The sequence below is a fragment of the Phascolarctos cinereus genome, unplaced genomic scaffold (assembly GCF_003287225.1).
Source record: "Phascolarctos cinereus isolate Bilbo 61053 unplaced genomic scaffold, phaCin_HiC Scaffold_726;HRSCAF=1367, whole genome shotgun sequence".
NCBI classification, from domain to species: Eukaryota; Metazoa; Chordata; class Mammalia; order Diprotodontia; family Phascolarctidae; genus Phascolarctos; species Phascolarctos cinereus.
Window position 1 is genome coordinate 277,308,613 of NW_027556098.1, and position 19,332 is coordinate 277,327,944.

Below are 19,332 nucleotides of genomic sequence, written 5' to 3' on the forward strand. Positions count from 1 at the left end.
CTCTACCATACAAGTTCCTAAGAGGCACAGATCACTGTTCAAGAAAAGAAAAACATTTCCCCATTAGGCGGACAAGGGAGTACTTCATAGAGGAGTTGCTATTTGAAGTGGGTCTTAAAAAATAGGCAATATTTCAATAGGTAGAGAGGACATTCCAGGTGTAGAAAACAGCATAAATGAAGTTAGTCAACAGTCAGGCATTGAGGATTTATTAAGCACCTATTATATACCAGCCACTGTGCTAAACACTGGGTCTGCAAAGAAAGACAAAAGATAGTCCCTACTCTTAGGGAGCTCACAGTCTAATGGGAGAGACAGCATGCAAATAACTATGTACAAACAAGCTGTACAGGATAAATTGGAAATAATCAACAGAAGGCACTAGTTTTTATGGGGGATTGAGAAAGGCTTCTTATGAAAAGTGAGGTTTTAACTAGGATTTAAAGGAAGCCAGGGAAGTCAGGAGGCAGACACAAGGCACAGAATTTTCCTGGGGTCAATTGATAGTGTCTCATGTGAGGAACAAGGAAACCAGTTTCACTGAACTGCAGAGTTCATGGGAGAGAGTGAAGTATAAGAAGACTGGAAAGGTAGAGGGGGCCGCGTTGTAAAGAGCTTTGAATATCAAACAGCAGATCTTTATATTTTATCCTAAAGGCAAGAAGGAGCCACTAGCACTCATTGAATAGGGGGTGACATAGACTTGCACTTTAGGTGTCAGGAGGGAGTGGCAAAGTCAGACTTGCACTAAAGGTCAGTTTGACAGCTGAGTGGAGGATGTATTGGAGTGGAGAGATTTGAGGCAGACCAACCGAAAGGCTATATAAATAGCCCAGATATAAAGTGATGTGGGCTTAAAATAGTGTAGTGGTAGTGTCAGAGGAGATAAGGAGATATGTAGGAAAAACATTACAAAGGTAGAATTGATAGGACTTCACAACTGGTTGGATATAGAATGGTGAGAGAATGAGGAGTCAAGGAACCTTGGTGACTAGGAAGGTGGTAGTACATTCAACAGTAACAGAAAAATTAGGAAGAGGGAGGGAAGGATCATAGATCATGGTCTAGATTTGCTGACATGTAGAGTACATGGAATGAAGTAATGATAGAGAACACAGAAAAGATAAGGTGGTACCAGATTGTAGAATCTGAATGCTAGATAAAGGAATTTGTCTTTTATTCAGTAGGGAATAGAGCTTCATTGCAGAAATTTAAACATGGTAGTAGCAGGATGATCAGATTTTTTTGTAAGTCAGATTAATACATCATACAGTGAAATTTGGATTGGACGGAGCTAGATGGTGGAGAGATCACTCAAGAGGTTTTCCAGGTAGGTGGCAAGTAGTTCCTTTAATAAGGTGATAGAAAGAAAGAAATGAAAAGGAGGTAATATTGCAGTGAAAGGGTCTGTAGGGCTTGGCAACACATTAGATAAAAAAGGTAAGGACAGGGAAGAGTCAAAGATAACACAAAAGTTTTCAGCATTTAGTGACTGAATAAATGGTGGTACCATTGACAGAAGCAGGAAAGTTGAAGAGAATGCATTTTGTGGAAAAAATAATTAAAGGAAGAAGAACCCAAGGGTGGCACATGTGAAAGAACAGTGAATTTGGAGTCAGAGGACCGGGTTCAAATCCTGCCTCTGTCACTAACTACCAGTGTGATTTTGGGTGTGATTTAACACCCCTGAGCCTCAGTTTCCTCATCTTTAAAATGAAGGAGTTGGATTAGATGGCCTCTAATGCCCTTTCCAGCTGTAATCTATGGTCTTAGCCTAACTACTAAGGCAGAAGGCAGAAGCTTGAGTAATACCAATATTACAGGTTTAGGAAAAAGAAGAAGAGACAGAAATGATGGTTACAACAGTAGAATAAAATTGGTTGGTTGGTTGTCCTTCATGCTAGAAGAGGACCAAAATGACATCACTATGTTGGAGTCAAGGTATAGTGTGTCCAACTGTGACTGATCAGACCAGTATGAGCTCTGAAGGCTCTACCATAGGTCAGGCACATACTCCGTATGAATATTTGGAGTGGAAATGTCTCTAAATTTTCACGTCTCACATTTCTTTTGAGCTACTGCAATAAACACAGTGCCACCTTTGATGTGGGCACACCATGCTGGGTGGTCCTGTGCCAGAATCTCCCATGTCACAAAATCGATCCCAAAGTTCTTCAGAGAGACCTTGAGTGTCCTTGTATCACTTCTTCTGACCACCATGTGAGTGCCTTCCTTGCATGAGTTCTCTGTAAAAGAGTCTTTTAGGCAAATGTATGTTTGGCATTCAAACAACATGGCCAGCCCCTCGGAGTCACACTCTCTTCCCTGAACGCACCCTACACTTCAATAGAATAAGAACCAGGGAATTCAAGGGAGAAGAGAGTATTGAGAAAAATGCAGTGGCCAAGTGTCATGCTGTAGAAGCATTTAGGAGTATACAGGATGGGAGGGCTTTAGGATTTAGAAACAAGGAAATCATAGGTGAGCCTTGAGCAGTTTCTGTAGAATGGTGGGGATGGAAGAACTCACATTGCAAGGAGATTGCAAAGAGTGGGGTGGTGAGAGGCGGAAGGATATTATAGTCAAGAGGGGAATCTAGGAGTCCAGAATCTCAAAGGCAATGCAGTTTTAGGTAATGATGAGGAAGCAAGTACAGATTATACTTTTCCAAGAATTTTGGTTGTGACACTAGAGAGATGAGCTGGTAGCTTGGGGTAGAAAGGTCAATTTAAGGGGGGGGGGTGTGCGTGCACACATGTGCATCTTTGAGGCAGGAAAGAATGAATAAAGACAAAATTCTGAAGTGTGAAGGGAGAATTTAAGGGACCCATCTTTGGTGGAATATGAGTGTGACTCTCTAAATCTGGGTGGTGGTTTAGAGACTTGAAAGAAGAAAAAGAGTCCTTGCCTGGGAAGAACTGGATGGGAAGTCTATAAGAACTATAAGATGTTGAACAGATTGAGAGGAGAGAAATGAATAGGATTGATGAGTGTCAGTGAAGGTTCTGTTGCATAACTTTATAATAGAATCATAATTTTGTGATTCTCTCCTGTGTGGCTTCCAGCCCTGAACAGGAGCAGAGAATTCTGATCATAATGGTTATTCTAACATCCCAAGTTGAGGATTAGTAGGTATTATTGAAAAAAAATTTTTTTTGAAAGGCAGGAGGTGGGGGAGGGGAGAGGAAGGGCTTCCAAGGTTATGGCAAGTGAATCACTGAAGTAGCTAATCCTGGATAGTATCAACGTTGGGTTAAGTAGCAAGAGAAGCTGGAATGGGGGAAAGAGATTCAGAGAAGAGGGAAGGGTTGGGAAACCCAAGATCATGCTGAGGATGAAGAACAAATTTAGAGGAAAGAAATGAAGATGGGTTGTGGTCAAAGAGGAGAATTTTGGAATTCAGGACCTTTTAGGGGTAGGGCTTTGGATCATGATGAAATCTGAAGTGGGGTCAGAAAGTCGTTCAGTTAGCTGGAATGGAGATGGAGGCTATTGGAGTTGAGAAACTTAATGAGGATAGTTCATTAACATGAATATTGAAGAACATAAGGATGATGGCAGATTGTCAAGAGGAAAGGAAGTTTATGAACCAACTTAAAGTCATTGAAGAAGGTATAAATATGTCCTGGAAGTCATGAGATATTAGCAATGTGGAAGATGAGAGAAGGTGATTTAAGGAGCAAGCCTTCACACTGGGTACTGTCACCACTTCTCTCAGTTATTTTGTATGTCTGGACTTTTAAAAAATACCACAAAAGAGTATCTTGTCTTTAAATACTTGAACTATGAGATTCTTTTTCTATATTTTCTACTTAGTGAACAGAGACACCTTGCCCAAGATGTGAAATGAAAAAGATAGTGTTTTCATACTGTTTTGAAGAAACAGAGGAACTGAAACAAAAGGAGAACAAGCCACTTTTGATATGAGCTGGGTATGTGGTCGCAAGGTCATAGCTTACTAGAATGCTGTCCAGGTTTTCCAGATAGTTCTTGAGGCTAAGTAGCTTTCCACTTTGGAATTAGCTAAGTTCAGTTATCTTAACTGTAAAGTTTTGGTTAATGTGGGGAAAACTTCTTGGATCACTTCCTCTGAATAACTCCCTAGCATCTTCTATGGAGAAATCACTCACCTCCAATACTCTGAACCGGAGGTGCAAATCCAGTAAGATTTATAATCCTCCCTATCATTTTACACGATTGAAAACCAAGTGACAGTTGTAGATTAGTGATTCTGTTTTCCAGTCTGATAAATTTTGACTATTGCCTTAACCTTTAAAATTTGTCTTTTAAATTTAAATAAGTATAGACTTCCCAGTGGCTAAGTTGATAAGTTTGAATTAGGCTTACTTCTATTTGTGATTGAAGTAAGCTGGAAGGAGGGGGGGGATATGTGTGTGTAGAATTACCTGTTTTCTGATATGTGCTGACAAGGCATGCTAGCACACAACATGGACACAAGCATCCTGGAGCGTGTTGATTAAGCATTTCTTCTTAAGCAAGGTTTCTAAGCTATACCATTAATCCTAAAGCTACAAGAAAATCAAATTACATTATTACCAGGAATGATATCCCTACTTAAAATAACAGTTTCCCTCACCTCTAATCTTCCTTCTTCCCTTAAGCTTAATAGTTGCTCAGCTAGGGAAGGGAAAGTGTGTGTGTGTGTGTGTGTGTGTGTGTGTGTGTGTGTGTGTGTGTGTGTTTCTAGGTATAAGGCAGAATGTGGGGTTCAAAACAGTTAACAGTAATGAGGATCATTAGATCATTTGTTATCTGTCACAGACCAGTCTACAGAGACAGCAACCAAGTGTATGTTAGCATTCAGCTTTGAACCATTGGAACTGAGGATTTAGAGGAAAGGAGGCTGTCTAGAAAAGGCCTTGGGTATGAAATCTATTCATATATGTTTAGATTAGAATATTGTAGGAAAGATGGCCTATTGTTACTATCAGCATATACATGGCTAAAAGCAAAGAATTAAATGAAAATATTTGGGCCTCCTTGAACTCTTAAAGGTAGGGTAATGGAGGAAGTCACTGAACACAAGAACCAGTGTTTGGAAAGATTTTAGAGAAGTGAGACTGTGATTTGTCAAAAAACCTAAAGAGCCAACATATGAAACACATTGGCTTTTATCAGCTATCTCATTCTAATTCAATTCACAGCCCAGTTTTTTTGGTACGTTATTTAAGATAATTTTATGAACTGCAGGGTGACTCCCTTTATGTGATATTCAAAGCATACGACATTTTCAAAACAAAAATTTGATTCATTTTAATTTGAAAAATAAGTGTTCTATATGCCATATGTAGGATTGAGGGCAAGGAAAAGGTATCACAAAACGCTGATAGCCAACTCCCCAATACTTGGAAGTCATCTGGTCAAAGGAATAGAATTTTAAGGGTTGTAAAGCTCCTAGAGGTCTACCCCAAACCCCTTAGTTTACCAAGGAGAAAACTAAGGTAATTTGTCCAAAGTTACCAATCAAATTAATGGCAGACTTGGGGCTAGAACCCAGTTTTCCTTATTTGATATTCATTGCTCTTTCCACTAAAAACCTACCTCAGGTAAGATGAGAAATGTACTATACAAAGACTAAAAAAAGTTGCCATTATGATTTTAGCAGTGTGAGGACTCTTCAGAGTCCCAGTATGTGTATCTTATTAAAGCACTTGACAGCCTGAACACCATGGCTAAATTAAAAAAAAATTTTTAATGATGGGCAGTAACAGGAGGATGAGGTAATGGAAAAGACCTCTCTTTTCCTTATGCAGATTTTGCCTTATGTAGCACTTGTTATGGGTTAGCAAAAGGGTTATTTGAGGTATCTTGGGAGGATGTGCTCCTAGGATGTGGAATCAGATGTGTGTGGTGGGAGTGTCAGCTCTTTATGGAGTGAAATCAGGAAGGCACAAGCTGTGGGATTGATTTAACTCAAATCTGGGAACTAGATGAGCATGCTCACAGGTTTTCAACTGTGTAGAAAGTGGAGCTTAGAGAATATACAAATCTTAAAAGGATATTGCTTTTATGTTGATAATTAATATGCATAAAATTTAATTCACCCCCTAGTTAGACTGGTATTTCCTGGACTTCCTGTATTGGACTCATACTTCTTTATTGCCTTTGCCTCCAAAAGTTTTTCACCTGCACACGCTCTACAGCCAAGTATCCACATCATAAAATTCCTGGGGCTTCATGGCTTGTCTGGTGTTTTGCATGTTGTGCTTGGCACTTTGACAGCTCACTAGCCATTTGACCTGGCATCCTGTCATGCCAGAAAGGGAATTAGGTATAGTAGGGAAAGAATGAGGTTGTGGTCACCACTGGAGAATGAAACACAGGAGTTATGGTTCCTCTCTTGCTCCCTTAATTTTTGGTGAGATGCTGTGCACTTAGTAAGCTCTTAATAAATATTTGTTGCTTTAGTCCTAACATCTATGGTGCCCTAACGTCCTGGCACTCAGAAGGCTGAAGTGAAGAGCAGTGAAACGAGTTACTTAAGCTCTCTGTTCAATGTGACTTCTGACATTATCTTCATCCCAGTCTTGCAGTGCAAACAGTGCATCGCAGTCACCACCACCTCTCCCCCAGTTCCCTTCTTAGACCAGAGAAGAAACAGATGTCAGTGTATTTCATTTGGGCAGTGATGGTCGAGGTCTTGCGCGCTACGGTCGGCCTAAGCATTACCAAAGAGATTCTTGGTCTGGTAGACCTGGCATGTTTTCTTCTCTGTGAATTTTAATTAAATGCTCAGCAAACGAAAGTACGAAATCCTGAGCATTAAAGGATCAGACCAGGCCTTGAGCCATGCCTGCAGGGGAAGATAATTGAAGGGCTGTGTACTTTTCCCGCATTCCACACTCTTATGTCCAGGGCTACAAGCCACTCCCTTCCGGGGGGAGGGTCCAAAAGGACCAAAACACCTGGTTTTCGTTCTCAGCTTATTGAACCGCCTTAGGCCAATCTAGAATCAGGGGAGCATTCAGGACATATTTCATGCTTTGAGATCCGTGGGCACTGGGTCCTGTGTCTAGCTAGCATTCTCATTCTCGATTTCTCCCCTCTCCGCCTAGGTAAGAACAAAACAAACAACAGTGTACGCTATACCTTCCCTCCTATCCGTGTGGGGAGTCCTGCTCTGGGGACAACATACCTTGGAGTAGTCCTTACTGTCAGAAATTTCTTGATTTTCGATCCTCTTTCGCCAGGGAAAGAAGGCTGAGGTTCAGCCACTATACAGACCTATTCTCCCAGTGGTAGCCCCGCCCCTTGCCCCTAGAAAACTGTTGGGGGCGGGGAAGGGGGCGGTGCTGAATAACCTGTGCACAAGGCTGACTACGGCTTTGGGCTTTTGCGGCTGCTCTGACCGAGCTAAGATGACCCAAGCTGCTAATGACGCCCGCTGGCCCTACTTGAGAAAGACCTCCTTCTGGAAGTCCTGCCTAAGGAGGCGGGAGGGGCATATTTTTTAGCTCAGGGTCCTGTTCCACTACTTATGTATGTATAGAAAGCGGTTCGAGCAGCAACTCTCTGTGTGACACTCACTACCACCATTATGGGTTGGCAGGGGAATCCTAAGGACCAGGTTGCACCCAGACCGGGTTCCGCCCTGGGTTCTCATTTTTGACCTGTTCTCATATTGACCTGTTCTCAGTCCTTTCTCCTTTTCTGGCCTCTTTCTTTGCTCGAAGTCTGCCGCCCCCTCTCCAAACCTCCGTTCTCAAAGACTCAAACTCCTTAAGTACTGGCGAAGGAGGACCAGGAGTAAACATTTCAGCAACTCAGGACCCTTTCCCAGGGCGACACCTCCTTGGTGTCAAGGTTGTCAACACCCACTTGCCCCGTCTCTATTTGTTTTTACCCTGGAGAGGCCATGGGCTTCAAGTTGTTGAAGAATGAAGGAGCGCCACTTTGTGGCTGATCTAGCCACTCGAACCCCTCGAACCGTGACCTCTCCGCCCCTTTGAAGGCCCCGCCCCTGAGCACCCTCCCTCCTCACTCCCCGAAGTCCAAGGCACCCGAGTCTGAGCCGCCGCCCACAGTGTCATTTAGTGTCTGTAGCCTTGGCTGGTATTCTGTCTCCCGATCTAGCGCAAACGCAGCACCTGTCTTAGGACTCGGAGCCCCTGAATGTTTTGGGGATTGGGAGTGCCATGGTCCCCCTGCCTGGCCCTCCGTGGTTCCTCCAGCTTCAGCTTTTTCTCCTGGGGATGACCACCTTCGGTGAGTTCGACCTTGGGGGAGCCCCTGGCTTAGAGGGGAAAGTGTGGTGTCAGTGGACACTGGTGGGGGAGGAAGGCTTCGTATGCTTTGGACGCTGATGTGGGAGGGAGAAGAAACTTTTGAGTCTATTCTCATATGAGAGAGGGAGGGGAGAAGGTACTTTTAGCTCTTCAGAGGCATGACAATTAGTGCTACTGACTATCCTGGACAGAAGAGTGAAAGGGTTCAGTTGGGGCAGTCAGAGGGACGTAGGAGGGGAGGGGAAGGAGACGGAAAAGGTAGCAGATCTGGATACTCTCAAGGGTTAGTAACCCCATTCCTTCACTCCACTCCACTTCATCTTCAGTTATGAGTCTGATGAGCTGAGCTGATCTGCTCTGAGCTCCTGGATGAGAAACCAACTGTAAAGAGCTTAAGGGCTTAACAGCACCCTCACCCACCCCGTCGGAGAAATCAGAAGCTGGGAGGAAAACACTCCCCCCCCAAAAAAACCCCCGAGAATTATCTGTCTTTTGGGGTTTCATGCTAAAGTACCTTCACCATCCTAGCGTCCCCTTCCTTGGGCCTCCTCCTCCTCTATTCCCCCCACCCCGGGCTGCTTCCTGCCTGGAGAACTAGGGGTTGCACCCTCGGGAGCGTGGCAGTGAGGTTATTTGGGACACAGGAAGTGTGTGTGTGTGTGTGTGTGTGTGTGTGTGTGTGTGTGTGTGTGTGTGTATGTATGGGGAGGGGTCCATAGTGGATAGTGGAGCTGTGCAGGCTTGCTACCCTAAGACGTTCCTCATTCTGATCTCTAAAGGGATAAAGCCGTCGGGTTTGAGGGGAGGAGAGGACAGTGGAAAACGATAACTCCTTGAGAGTAAATGCTTGAAGATTCTTACTGCTCAATCTAGTTCTTAGGGAGGGTGGCGTAACAGAACTCGTTGTCTCAGTTAACATCTGAAGGAGGATGGAAAGCTTCCAGACCCGTTATTCAACGTACCTTATTTCCTGACGCTCTTTCCCTCTCCGCGCTGATTATTTTTGGAGGGGTGGAGCAGATGGCAATCTCCAGGGCTGAACTGGAGTGTGAGCGAGCCAGAGCAAGTTTACGGTCCAGGTCAGTTTCCCCATCATTATTATCCCTCATCACGCTGGTCTCCGATGAGGGAGAATCAAGGGATAAAAACAAAACAAAACAAAACAACAAGAACAAAAACCAAAAAAACAAAAAAGCCTGTGGCTGAAAGGCCAGATACTCCCAAAACTTTTGAGGGCAAGAAGTATTGGGATGAGAGAGCTTCCTCTCCATTCCATTCTAGTTTGGTCCGGTTCCAAGTGTCGGAGCATTAGATTTTCAGGCTGAGTTGGTGCGGTTCAAAGAGCACTTCATTCCTATACCCATATCAGCAAAAGACCCCTCCCAGTCTTTAGGAAAGAGTAGTTGGTACTCATCTAGATCCTCAGGTTCTCTCAATTTCTCTTTGTTTCTCCCCCAATTTCCTTTTGGGCTACCCAGACAGAAAGGAAGAACTGCTTCGGGCCTAGATAGAGAGGAAGTGAGGAGAGGGTGGCTGGATAGCAGAACTGGGTTCATACTCACTCCACAGTCCCACTGCTACCCCTTCTCAATCCTCAATTTTCTGTCCCTGAGCTGGATGATACCTACTTGACCTTGAGGGTGTTTACCCATCCCAGACTGGCAAGGGGCTGGTTAATAAGCTCCTTGGCAGATGGTGTTCAACTCTTCTGGTCCAGGCTCAGCTCCACTCCGTTCATTTTGTTCTCCATGACTCTGTATTGCTGCCCTTGGGGCGTGAGAAGCCAGCAGGGGGAGGTTCCCAGAGAAGGAGAGAGACTAAAAATAGCCAGGGGATGGTGGAGGCTAGGGCCTGGGCTGCCTGCTCCCCCATCCCTTCTTCCTTCCAGAAAAGAGCTCCCCTGCCCTGCTAGGGTCCTTATTTTGTCTTGATCCCTATGTTCCCTCTACCCTGATAACAACCTCTCCATTCCAATTAACATCTGGCCAAAGCAGGGCCATTGGAATGGAGAAATCAGGAGGGAAAAAAAACGGCAAAAACAGGATATCTGAGTAATTTTATTTTTTCCTTTGAAAAGATTCTTAGAGACAGGAGGTGGAATGAAAAGGATGAAGAAGTGATGGGCCATGTCTTCTTAGAGAGACTCAGGGAGAATGTACATACACTCTCATTCTCTCCAGACCCCTTAAGACCCCATCACTTTTGAAAACTCTGAAGTTGTGAATCTAAGCTCTGAAGAAGTATTGTATATTGGGATTGCTCTTGTGATTGGGTTGCTCTCTTGGGACTGGGGATAGGAAGAGTGGATAGGGGAATGAGGGCCCTGCCCCTCCCCTCCCCAACCGTACACAGAGAAATGGAGGCCAGTGGTGATTCTGCTATCTCGGTTCCAGAGTTAAGAGTTTCCTCTGGGAGGGAGGAAGATTAAGGCTCTCCCAAAGTACTGAAGTTTGAGATTCCAGCTTTCTCTGTACCCCCAAGCAAAGAATTAGAGGTACAAAGAAAGTTTTTTGATAAACCTTCTACCCAGCCATAGCTACTGTCCTCCCACCCCTTCCCAGCTAGGGATAATTCTGGAAAAGTATGGTCCCTTTCCTCTACTTTTCACCTCCTTATAACAAAGAAGTGCTAGTAGGGAGAGATACCAAAGGCACGCAAGTGTAAGGGACCAGCCCAGGAGGGGGAGAGGAGGCTCAGCTACTTGGCCGGATAATTTTGGGGTGGGGTGTCTCCGGTTTTGTCCCCCGCTTCATTGTCTCCCTACTTATCTCTAAGGCCTTTGTTTCCTGTCCAGCCTGTGGAGACATTGCCAGGAAACAGGGGGGTTGGTGGTGGGAACACTGAAAATCCAAAGAAAAGAGGTGGGTGAGGAAGGGGACCTACAAACAAATGGAGCCAGTGGAACAGGTGGGGGAAGGGTGCATCCTGCATTATAGTCACTTCCTCCCTATCTCAAGGGAGTATTCAGGGAATTTTGGAGGGTGGTTATGGTTAATCTCAGATCCCAAAGCCTGGTACTTGTGGCTATGTTCTAAGCCCTCTTTATCTTCCAAGTTTTGTTGACTCTGGCTTTCTCACTGTCCCTCCAATGTGATACTCCTTCTCTAAACTTTGTGCCTTTTCACTGACTGACCCCCATGCCTGGAACTCTCTCCCTCTTCCTTCCTAGCTTCCTTGGCTTCAAGACTGCTAAAATCTCACACACTCCTGCTAGAGGCCTTTCTCTGTCTGAGATGACCGGCCATTTACACTGTATCCATCTGGTTTGTACATAGTTGTTTGCATTTTGTTTCATCCTTTAGATTTTGCATTCTGTGTGGGTGAGGAATTTTTGTTTTTGTTTTGCTAGGCAATGGGGTTAAGTGACTTGCCCAGAATCATGCAGCTAGTAAGTGTCAAGTGTCTGAGATGTCTGAGATCACATTTGAACTCAGGTCCTCCTGACTCCAAGGCCAGAGCTCTATCCACTGCACCATCTAGCCACCCTGTGGGTGAGGAATTTAAGTGCTTAATAAATGCTTGTTCATTTACTAAACTCAAAATAGGCTAGGGATTAAGAAATTTAAATTACAAAGCAAGGCCCAGAAGTAGCTGTGGGGTTGTAGAAAGACTGGTGGGGGGTGGTGGTGGTTCTGAAGCCCTGCCATTTACTAGCTCTGTGAACCTATTTCTGTACCTGGAAAGAATGTTTGACTTGCCTGGACTGGATGTCCAGTCTAGCAAGTCACTTGACCTCTCTAAACCTCAGTTTCCTTATCTGAAAAATAGGAAAAAACCCAGCACCTACCTCATAGAGTTGTTGGGATAAAATAGGATATTATATGTAAAGTTCTTTTAAAATCATGAATCTATGATTTTCTATGAATGTCAGCTACTATCATTAAGTCAGAGACATATGATTTCATCTGTGTGAAAATGATTACTATCTATAGAGACAGATAAATGGCACTGTGGAGTTAGGAAGACCTGAATTCAAATCTTGTCTTAATCACTTGCTAGTTTTGTGACTCTGGGAAATTCATTTAACCTCTTTCTGCCTCAGTTTCCTCATCTTTAAGTGGGAATAATATTAGCACCTCCTTCCCAGGGTAGATGTGAGGATTAAAAGTAATAATATGTAAAGCACTTTGAAAACCTCAAAGAGATATATAAATGCTAGCTATTGTAATTTAAGTCTCAGAATTGCCTGAGGCTCAGAGGTGACTTCTCTTTGGTGTCAGAAGAGAGTCTTAGAATCTGAAGCCAGTACTCTATCCATTCTGCCATAATGCCTTTTAGCTATAGAATGGGAGAAGGAAGTTGGTGAAGACTACTTCTAAGAATACTTCTGTCTCTAAAGTTCAATGATTCAATATCTACAACAAAGGCAAATGGCCAGAGCTGAGGATGGATGACAGGCTATACACTACCCGCAGTTTTCTGAGAGCTCAAGCAATTTCTGCTCTTACCTTCCCCCCACCATTCAAAAACCGGAGGCTTAACTCTATATAGGGTGATGTCAACACAGCCCAGTTTGGGAAGGCAACTTGGATAAACTTCTGCACTTGGTATCAAGAACCTGAGTTTTTCTAATTTCTGGGTTCAGACACTGGGCAAGTCAATCTCTCAAAGCTTCAGTTTCCTTGTCAGTTAAACGAAGCTAATAATAGCAACTGCTGTATTGTAGAAAGGATCAAACAACATAAATTAAGTGAAGCTTTTAGCAAAGCACAGTTTCTGTATAAATGTGAGCTATTTCTATTGTCTATTTCAGCTCTTCCATTCCTCAGTCTCAGGTTCCTATAACAGATAGCCCCAGTTCAAAGGACAGAGAATTTCTGAAGCTGTTTGGGATAGTTCCAGCCCGAGAAGGGTTTGATCTGAATCCTCTTCTCAAAGTCTTCACTTTTGAGGGGAGAGAGATCCAGTCTCCATGACTGGGAAGGTGCGGGCTCAGACCCAACAGGTGCCAGGCCCGGGCACTGGAGTCACCCTTTCCTTTCCCACTTAACAGCTTCTGATAGAGCCGCTGAGTTAATGGTTAACTGAAGTGCTCCCACCCACGTGGCCCTTCTCTAAGTACTGAGCCAGGAGAGAGGAGAGCAGCTGCAACCCAAGTGATGGTGACTGGTCATACTTGCTGCACTGCTTGCCTGTTATTTCAGTAGGGGAGCAAGTGGGCTAACTCTGAGCACTTTAGTAGGACAGCATGGGAAGAAGCTGTGTGGATTTTTTTTTTAATTTTAAGCCTCAAGCACAACTACCCCATTTTTACTAGTGACTGGGAAGGGGCAGGGAGGAGGAGTGCTAATATAAAAAGAGAAGCAAGCAATAAGGGGACAGAAAATAACTTCTGATTTTTGCTCTGAGAAAAAAGAGGGAACCTGAAGCCTAATAATTCTCTTTCCCTCCCTCCCCGCCAAAGAGCTTTGAAATACCTCATCTTAAATTGCCACAGCCACCTCAACCATCAGCTACTACCTCCCTGATCAGTCAGCAGTTGTCAACACTGTGGCAAGACTCTCCACCAGAAAAAAAAAGATTACAACTCACTGAAAGCTCAGAAGATGGCTAGCATTTTTTAGCAATAAGTTAAAAAAAAACACCTTTTCTCAGACCCAACTGATGCAGGGCCAGTAGAGAGAGGTTCTCAGATCTTAACCCATTCACTTTTTTGAGTGTGAGCGCCATCCCATTTCTCTACAGAGATCTATGCTTATTGATGCATGGGGCAGGGAGGGTGGGCAGAAGGAGAAATGATATTTTCCCGATTCCTCTGTCCCCTTGCCTCTGCCCAGCTCCTCAGTGATGTCCCTCCATTCCCTCCCACAGTGTCTGTTTCCCGAGGAGCGCAGCTGGAGTTGCACATGGGGTCTCCCAGGGTGGAAGCAGTGGAAGGGGATGACGTGGTGCTCCCAGCATGGTACACGCTGAACACGATGATGTCCTCTCCTAAGCCTGAGGCCTCCCCTTTTGTGCTATGGTTCCTGGAACAAAGTGGGAAGGAAATGGTGCAGGTGAAGAAGAGGGGTATCCCAAGAGAGGGGGCAGGGATTAATTTAGGAGACACTTTGTTGGGGAGCTGGGATAGTGGGCTGGGTGGGTGCTTACACCACGATGCACACATTATTAGGGCTGTAAAGGACCTTAAAGACCGTTTTAGTCCAACCCCCTTATTTTACAGAGAAGTTATTTGTCAAATAGAGAAGATTAAGCTAGTAGGATTTGGTGGGGTATTAGTATACTAACTACTTGAGGTAGAGCAGAGAGTCATAATTGGGACAGGGCAATTAAGCACTTAGTCCAGGGCACCAAAATGTAATGTGCGTATCAGTAGCACATAAACCAGTATAAAAATTCTGTCCCCCCAAATGAATTTGTTTTCATTGTTCCTTGCATTATTTTAACATGATGAATGAAAAGTTTAATTTGAAGGCAGCTTGCTTGTTGGGCCCCTTGAGTGCCCAGTAATGGGACCTTGTGATCTCTCTACCTTTCTAGGTGCTGTCCTATCTTGATGGAAAGTTATTAGTAAACGAACCCCGTATATCCCTAGTACACACTATGCCCTCCAGAAACATATCCCTGAAGCTAGTCCAGCTCCAAGAACAGGATTCTGGGCAATACAGATGCTCTGTGAATGTGCAGGACCAAGGAGACAGTAGGTCAGGTGTCGGCAGCTTGGAACTTGATGTTCTGGGTAAGTGAACAGCACTCTTAACCTCTTGAGTCCACCTCCCTTTACCCCAATGTGATATTACCCAATGTATATAGATTTCAACTATTATTACTATTTCTAATATTCAACTATTACTATCCTATTTCATCCCACCCTCACTTCTCTCCTGTCGTGTTACCCTTACAGTTTGGTCTCTCCCAAAAGTGCATAAGAGAACTATGGACTTAGGGAAGGTGGGACAGTCACAAGTCTTTTTCTACTGTAAGTGGTCCTAGTCTCTCACCTGATTCCTTCATCTCCTCAGTGTCCCCAGCTGCCCCATCATGTCATCTCCATGGTGTTCCAAGAATGGGGGCCAATGTGACCCTGACCTGCCTGACTCCAAGAAGCAAACCAGCTGCCCAGTACAGGTGGGAGCGGCTCCCCCCGAGGGTCCAGTTCTTCTTCTCACCTGCTGTAGGTGAGAAAATTTTGGAGAACTGGGGAGCTAGGGTGCTGGGAATGTTGAGATAGACTGAGGGCAAGAAAGGGAAATAGGCGAGGCATTATCAGAGTGAGAAATATTGGAACTGAGCCTTTCCTGATTCTTCCTTTAAAAATTTCTTATACCATTTTGTTTGACCATATTTTAATGTATATTTTATGTATTTATGTACATGTCTTACAGCGCACACTAGATTATAAATACCTTCAGGGTTATGTTGTGTCCTCTTTTTGTCCTTATATCTCCAGTGCCTAGCACATGAACAATACTTGCTTGTTGTTTGTGGAAGAGGGGCAAGAGGACCTGAACAGGGTGGGGGAAGAAGAGAGGAACTGAGGAGATAAGGGGGATGACAGTGCATCTCCTTTAGTCTCCCTCCCCTGAACCAACATTGTGGGTGTACATGTCCATGGTGATGAGATGACAGATGGGAAGTTAGGAATGAATCTGAGAAAAGTGAGGCACAACAGGTAGAGTCCTGAAAGTATAAAAATTGGAAGCAGAACCTAGGTGGTTCTAGGTGCTATATTCCCTAGTATCCTGATGGGAAATTGACAAACTTTGACAGAATGTTATAAAGAGTTGAATCCAAAGGAAATGGACAGTTCATTGGGAAGAGGTATTTATGGGCTAACCACTTGGATTATGCCTGCAGATAGCACCCGTGGGTCTCTATTCCTCACCAACCTCTCAGCCTCAATGTCTGGAGTCTATGTCTGCAAAGCCAGCAACAAGGTGGGCAGTGCCCAGTGCAATGTGACGCTAGAGGTAACTTCAGGTCAGTAGGGATAATGTGGTGGCTACAAAAAGGGTGGTCAGTGTTGGGTGACAGCAGGGAAAGGGGGAAGTATAGAGGAGAAGGTCAAAGCACATGATGCTGGGATAGGTAATTGAAGCCTTTACTCATATCCAAAATACTGAAATGCCAATCCAGTCATTGACTGCACATATCCTAATCATCTCCTTCTTCTCTTCTTCTTCCTATTAGGGCAGAATATATGCTGGGGTGGTGGTGGAGGAGGAGGATGTTTTAGGAAAGGCCAATTTGATGGAGAGGTGTTAAGTGGATATCCAGCTCTGACTCCTAGATTTTTCTAGGGCCAAAGGCAGCAGTGATAGCTGGAGCTGTGGTGGTCACCCTGGTGGTGCTGGTGGCGTTGGCTGTATTGGTCCTCCTGTACTGTCACCGAGAAAAAATGCAAGAGGAACCAGCCAATGACATCAAGTAAGTGTCTCTGGCTCTTGTATAAACCTTTGATCTCTTTCATTCCCAATGGAACCTGGGAATCTAGCCAACTCTGGAAGAAGAGTAGAGTCAATGTCTGTGATCCCATTTTTGTCTTACAGCCAAAGGTGTGAATTCCTTTTGGGAAAGGTTTAAAGAGGTTGGAGTACATGGATCAAGTGGTGGGGGAAGTAGCAGAAGAAAGAACCAATCCCCAGAGTTTCTGACCTTTCTGACCTGTCATTATGCCTCCTTTCAAACTTAGGGAGGATGCTGTTGCCCCCCGGACACTGCCCTGGCCTAAGACTTCAGACACCATCTCCAAGAATGGGACCCTTTCTTCTGTGACTTCAGCCCGTGCCCTCAGACCATCCCATGGACCTACCCGACCTGCTGCACTGACCCCTACACCTAGTCTCTCTAGTCAGGCCCTGCCTTCCCCAGGGCTACCCAGGACAAATAGGACTCACCCTCCTACAGCATCACCTACCCTTGGAGGGGTGTCTTCTTCTGCTCTCAGTCGGATGGGTGCTGTGCCAGTCATGGTGCCTGCCCAGAGCCAGGCAGGCTCCCTGGTATAATTGCCCACCCTTATCTTGACTGAGCTATCCACTGGTTTGCCCTTTCTACTAGCAGCTAAAAGGTGATTGCCTGTGCTGGGGATTGGAATGCTTTAAAGACAACCATACTCCTGACATGTAGCCTCCTCCACCCCTCCCAATTTTCATCTCCTCCTTTTGGTCTGGATCTGTGATGTCATTGGTACAGGGACCTTCCACTGTGGAAACTCCTCCCTCTGATGCAAATAGACAATTCATCTAAAACTTATCGTTTTAGAGAGTTGACTGGGGCCACTGAGAGGTTAAGTGACCTATCCAGAGTCCCACAGTTGATATGTGTCAGAAGTAGGACTTCAATCCTTGTTGACCTGACTCCAAGGCTTGCCTTCCAGCTATTATCCTAAGATACTTCTCTGCCTCCTTGTTATTGTGGGGAAAGCCTGTTTTCAATAGGTCTCATCAACATTCATTCAGATAACTGGCTCTAGGGGTAGAAAGCCTTAGGAAGCGAGCCTGGGCTCAGGGAGGATTTAGACCTCATATATTACTCTAGAGTCAACCCCTCTGCCTGGTGACTGGAGCTGAAATGCTGTCAAGATGGGCTTATGAAGGGGACCGTGTGGTGGGATTTATCTGTGATCTCCCCACCTTCCCAAGATCCTTCTGCTTATATCCTCCCTGTGATCTTACCTCAGACTCAAATGCGTTGATAACCTTTTTTGGTTGGATTTTCATGGGGGAAAGGGAGGGATTGTAATTTTTAGAAACTGCTTTGTACTGACCTTGTTTTTTTTTGTAAATGTCAATAAAAAATAACTTTTATTTGTATGCAAAGTGAGAGTCACATGCAATTTTCAAAGCTACTGCCTGTAATTGGAGCTTAAGGAAAGAATTGATAGGATATTGTTCAATCATTCCCCCCCCCCAAGTCTCATTCTTATAGAGTCTTTCGACTATTAGGGCCCAAAGGGACCATGGAAATTTAACCCAGCCCTTCATTTTACAGATGAGAAAATAGATCCAGAGAAGGGACGTCCCTTTCTGAGGATCACATAGCTAGCTAGAGGAAGAGACTTTTAGTTAGAATAGAACCCAGGGTCTTCTATATTTCAATCAAATATCTTTCCATGGTAGTGAAAACTCTGGCTGTTTGTCATATCTCTTCCCCACCTTTTCCCTTCTAGCCTTCATATCATCTCAGGATGGCATCAGCCACCCCAGAAAGAAAAATAATGGCATAAGCAAAGCATAGAGGTAATCTAGATCACTTATTAGTGTTCTTCAGCAAGAAACAGAAATGGATAATCCTCATTCTGGAGGTCATCAAAGAGAGAGTGGTATTGGGAACACCATTCCAAATTCCTGTTTCAAATGGAGCAGGATGAGAAACCTAGTTCAAATCCCCCCCTCTTGTCCCTCTAGTTTTTCTTTGTCTGTGATGCCCTACTCCAGTGTTATTCAATGACAATGTAAACATCTGAGGCATGGGGTGGACAAAGTGAAGGATCAGTCAGGTCTGAACAGGAATAGAAGTAGACCATGTAGCTCCAGGAGACTTTCAGTAACCTGTCCCTCTTTTCTTCCCCCTTTCTCCTTCCCTCTATTCCTACCTTTGTTTATAGGGAATGGCCCTGTCAGCCCTAGAGATTCCATTGGCTTTTTTTCTCAACACCCTGGGTAAAATGACCTCTAGGTTTCAGTTTCTCAAGCTGGAAAGGAAGTCTTCAAAGGCTACCTAGTCCAGCCATATCATATGAGGAATCTTAGGCCCAAGACCACATAGATCATAAGTTTTAGTGCCAGGATTGGAATCCAGACCCCCTGACTCCAAAGACAATGTTCTTTGTAGTTTCCATGGAAATGTTTATCCAAATTGCTTACATATTTTGAAAATGACTCAGGAGAAAGAAACTTTATGGTAGCAGGGGTCACTAAAGGGCTGGGAAGGGCCCAGTGGCCGTCTATGCAGTAAGCATAGTGCTAAAGTGGCACTATGTCTGTCACATATTACATCCACCAAGCTAGTAGTCCAAGAACGAAAAATGTTCATTTATGTATTAATTTGCATGCAACATTGTTATTATTTCTCAGTGTCAGAATGAATAGGAACCTCCTGAATCTTTCCTCTGGTTTCAGTCCTTGACTCCTAGCCCCTGTTT

General features: G+C 44.4%; 1 protein-coding gene across 1 annotated transcript; it reads left to right on the forward strand.

Moving 5' to 3' along the window:
• The first annotated feature begins 8,013 nt into the window (after positions 1 to 8,013).
• ESAM (endothelial cell adhesion molecule) lies at positions 8,014 to 18,001 on the forward strand. Its single transcript, XM_021000597.2, has 7 exons — positions 8,014 to 8,226; positions 14,058 to 14,242; positions 14,727 to 14,925; positions 15,209 to 15,364; positions 16,044 to 16,166; positions 16,487 to 16,613; positions 16,879 to 18,001. The coding sequence occupies exons 1-7, from the start codon at positions 8,157 to 8,159 to the stop codon at positions 17,192 to 17,194; spliced, it is 1,176 nt and encodes a 391-aa protein (XP_020856256.1). The 5' UTR covers positions 8,014 to 8,156; the 3' UTR covers positions 17,195 to 18,001.
• Positions 18,002 to 19,332: the final 1,331 nt, after the last annotated feature.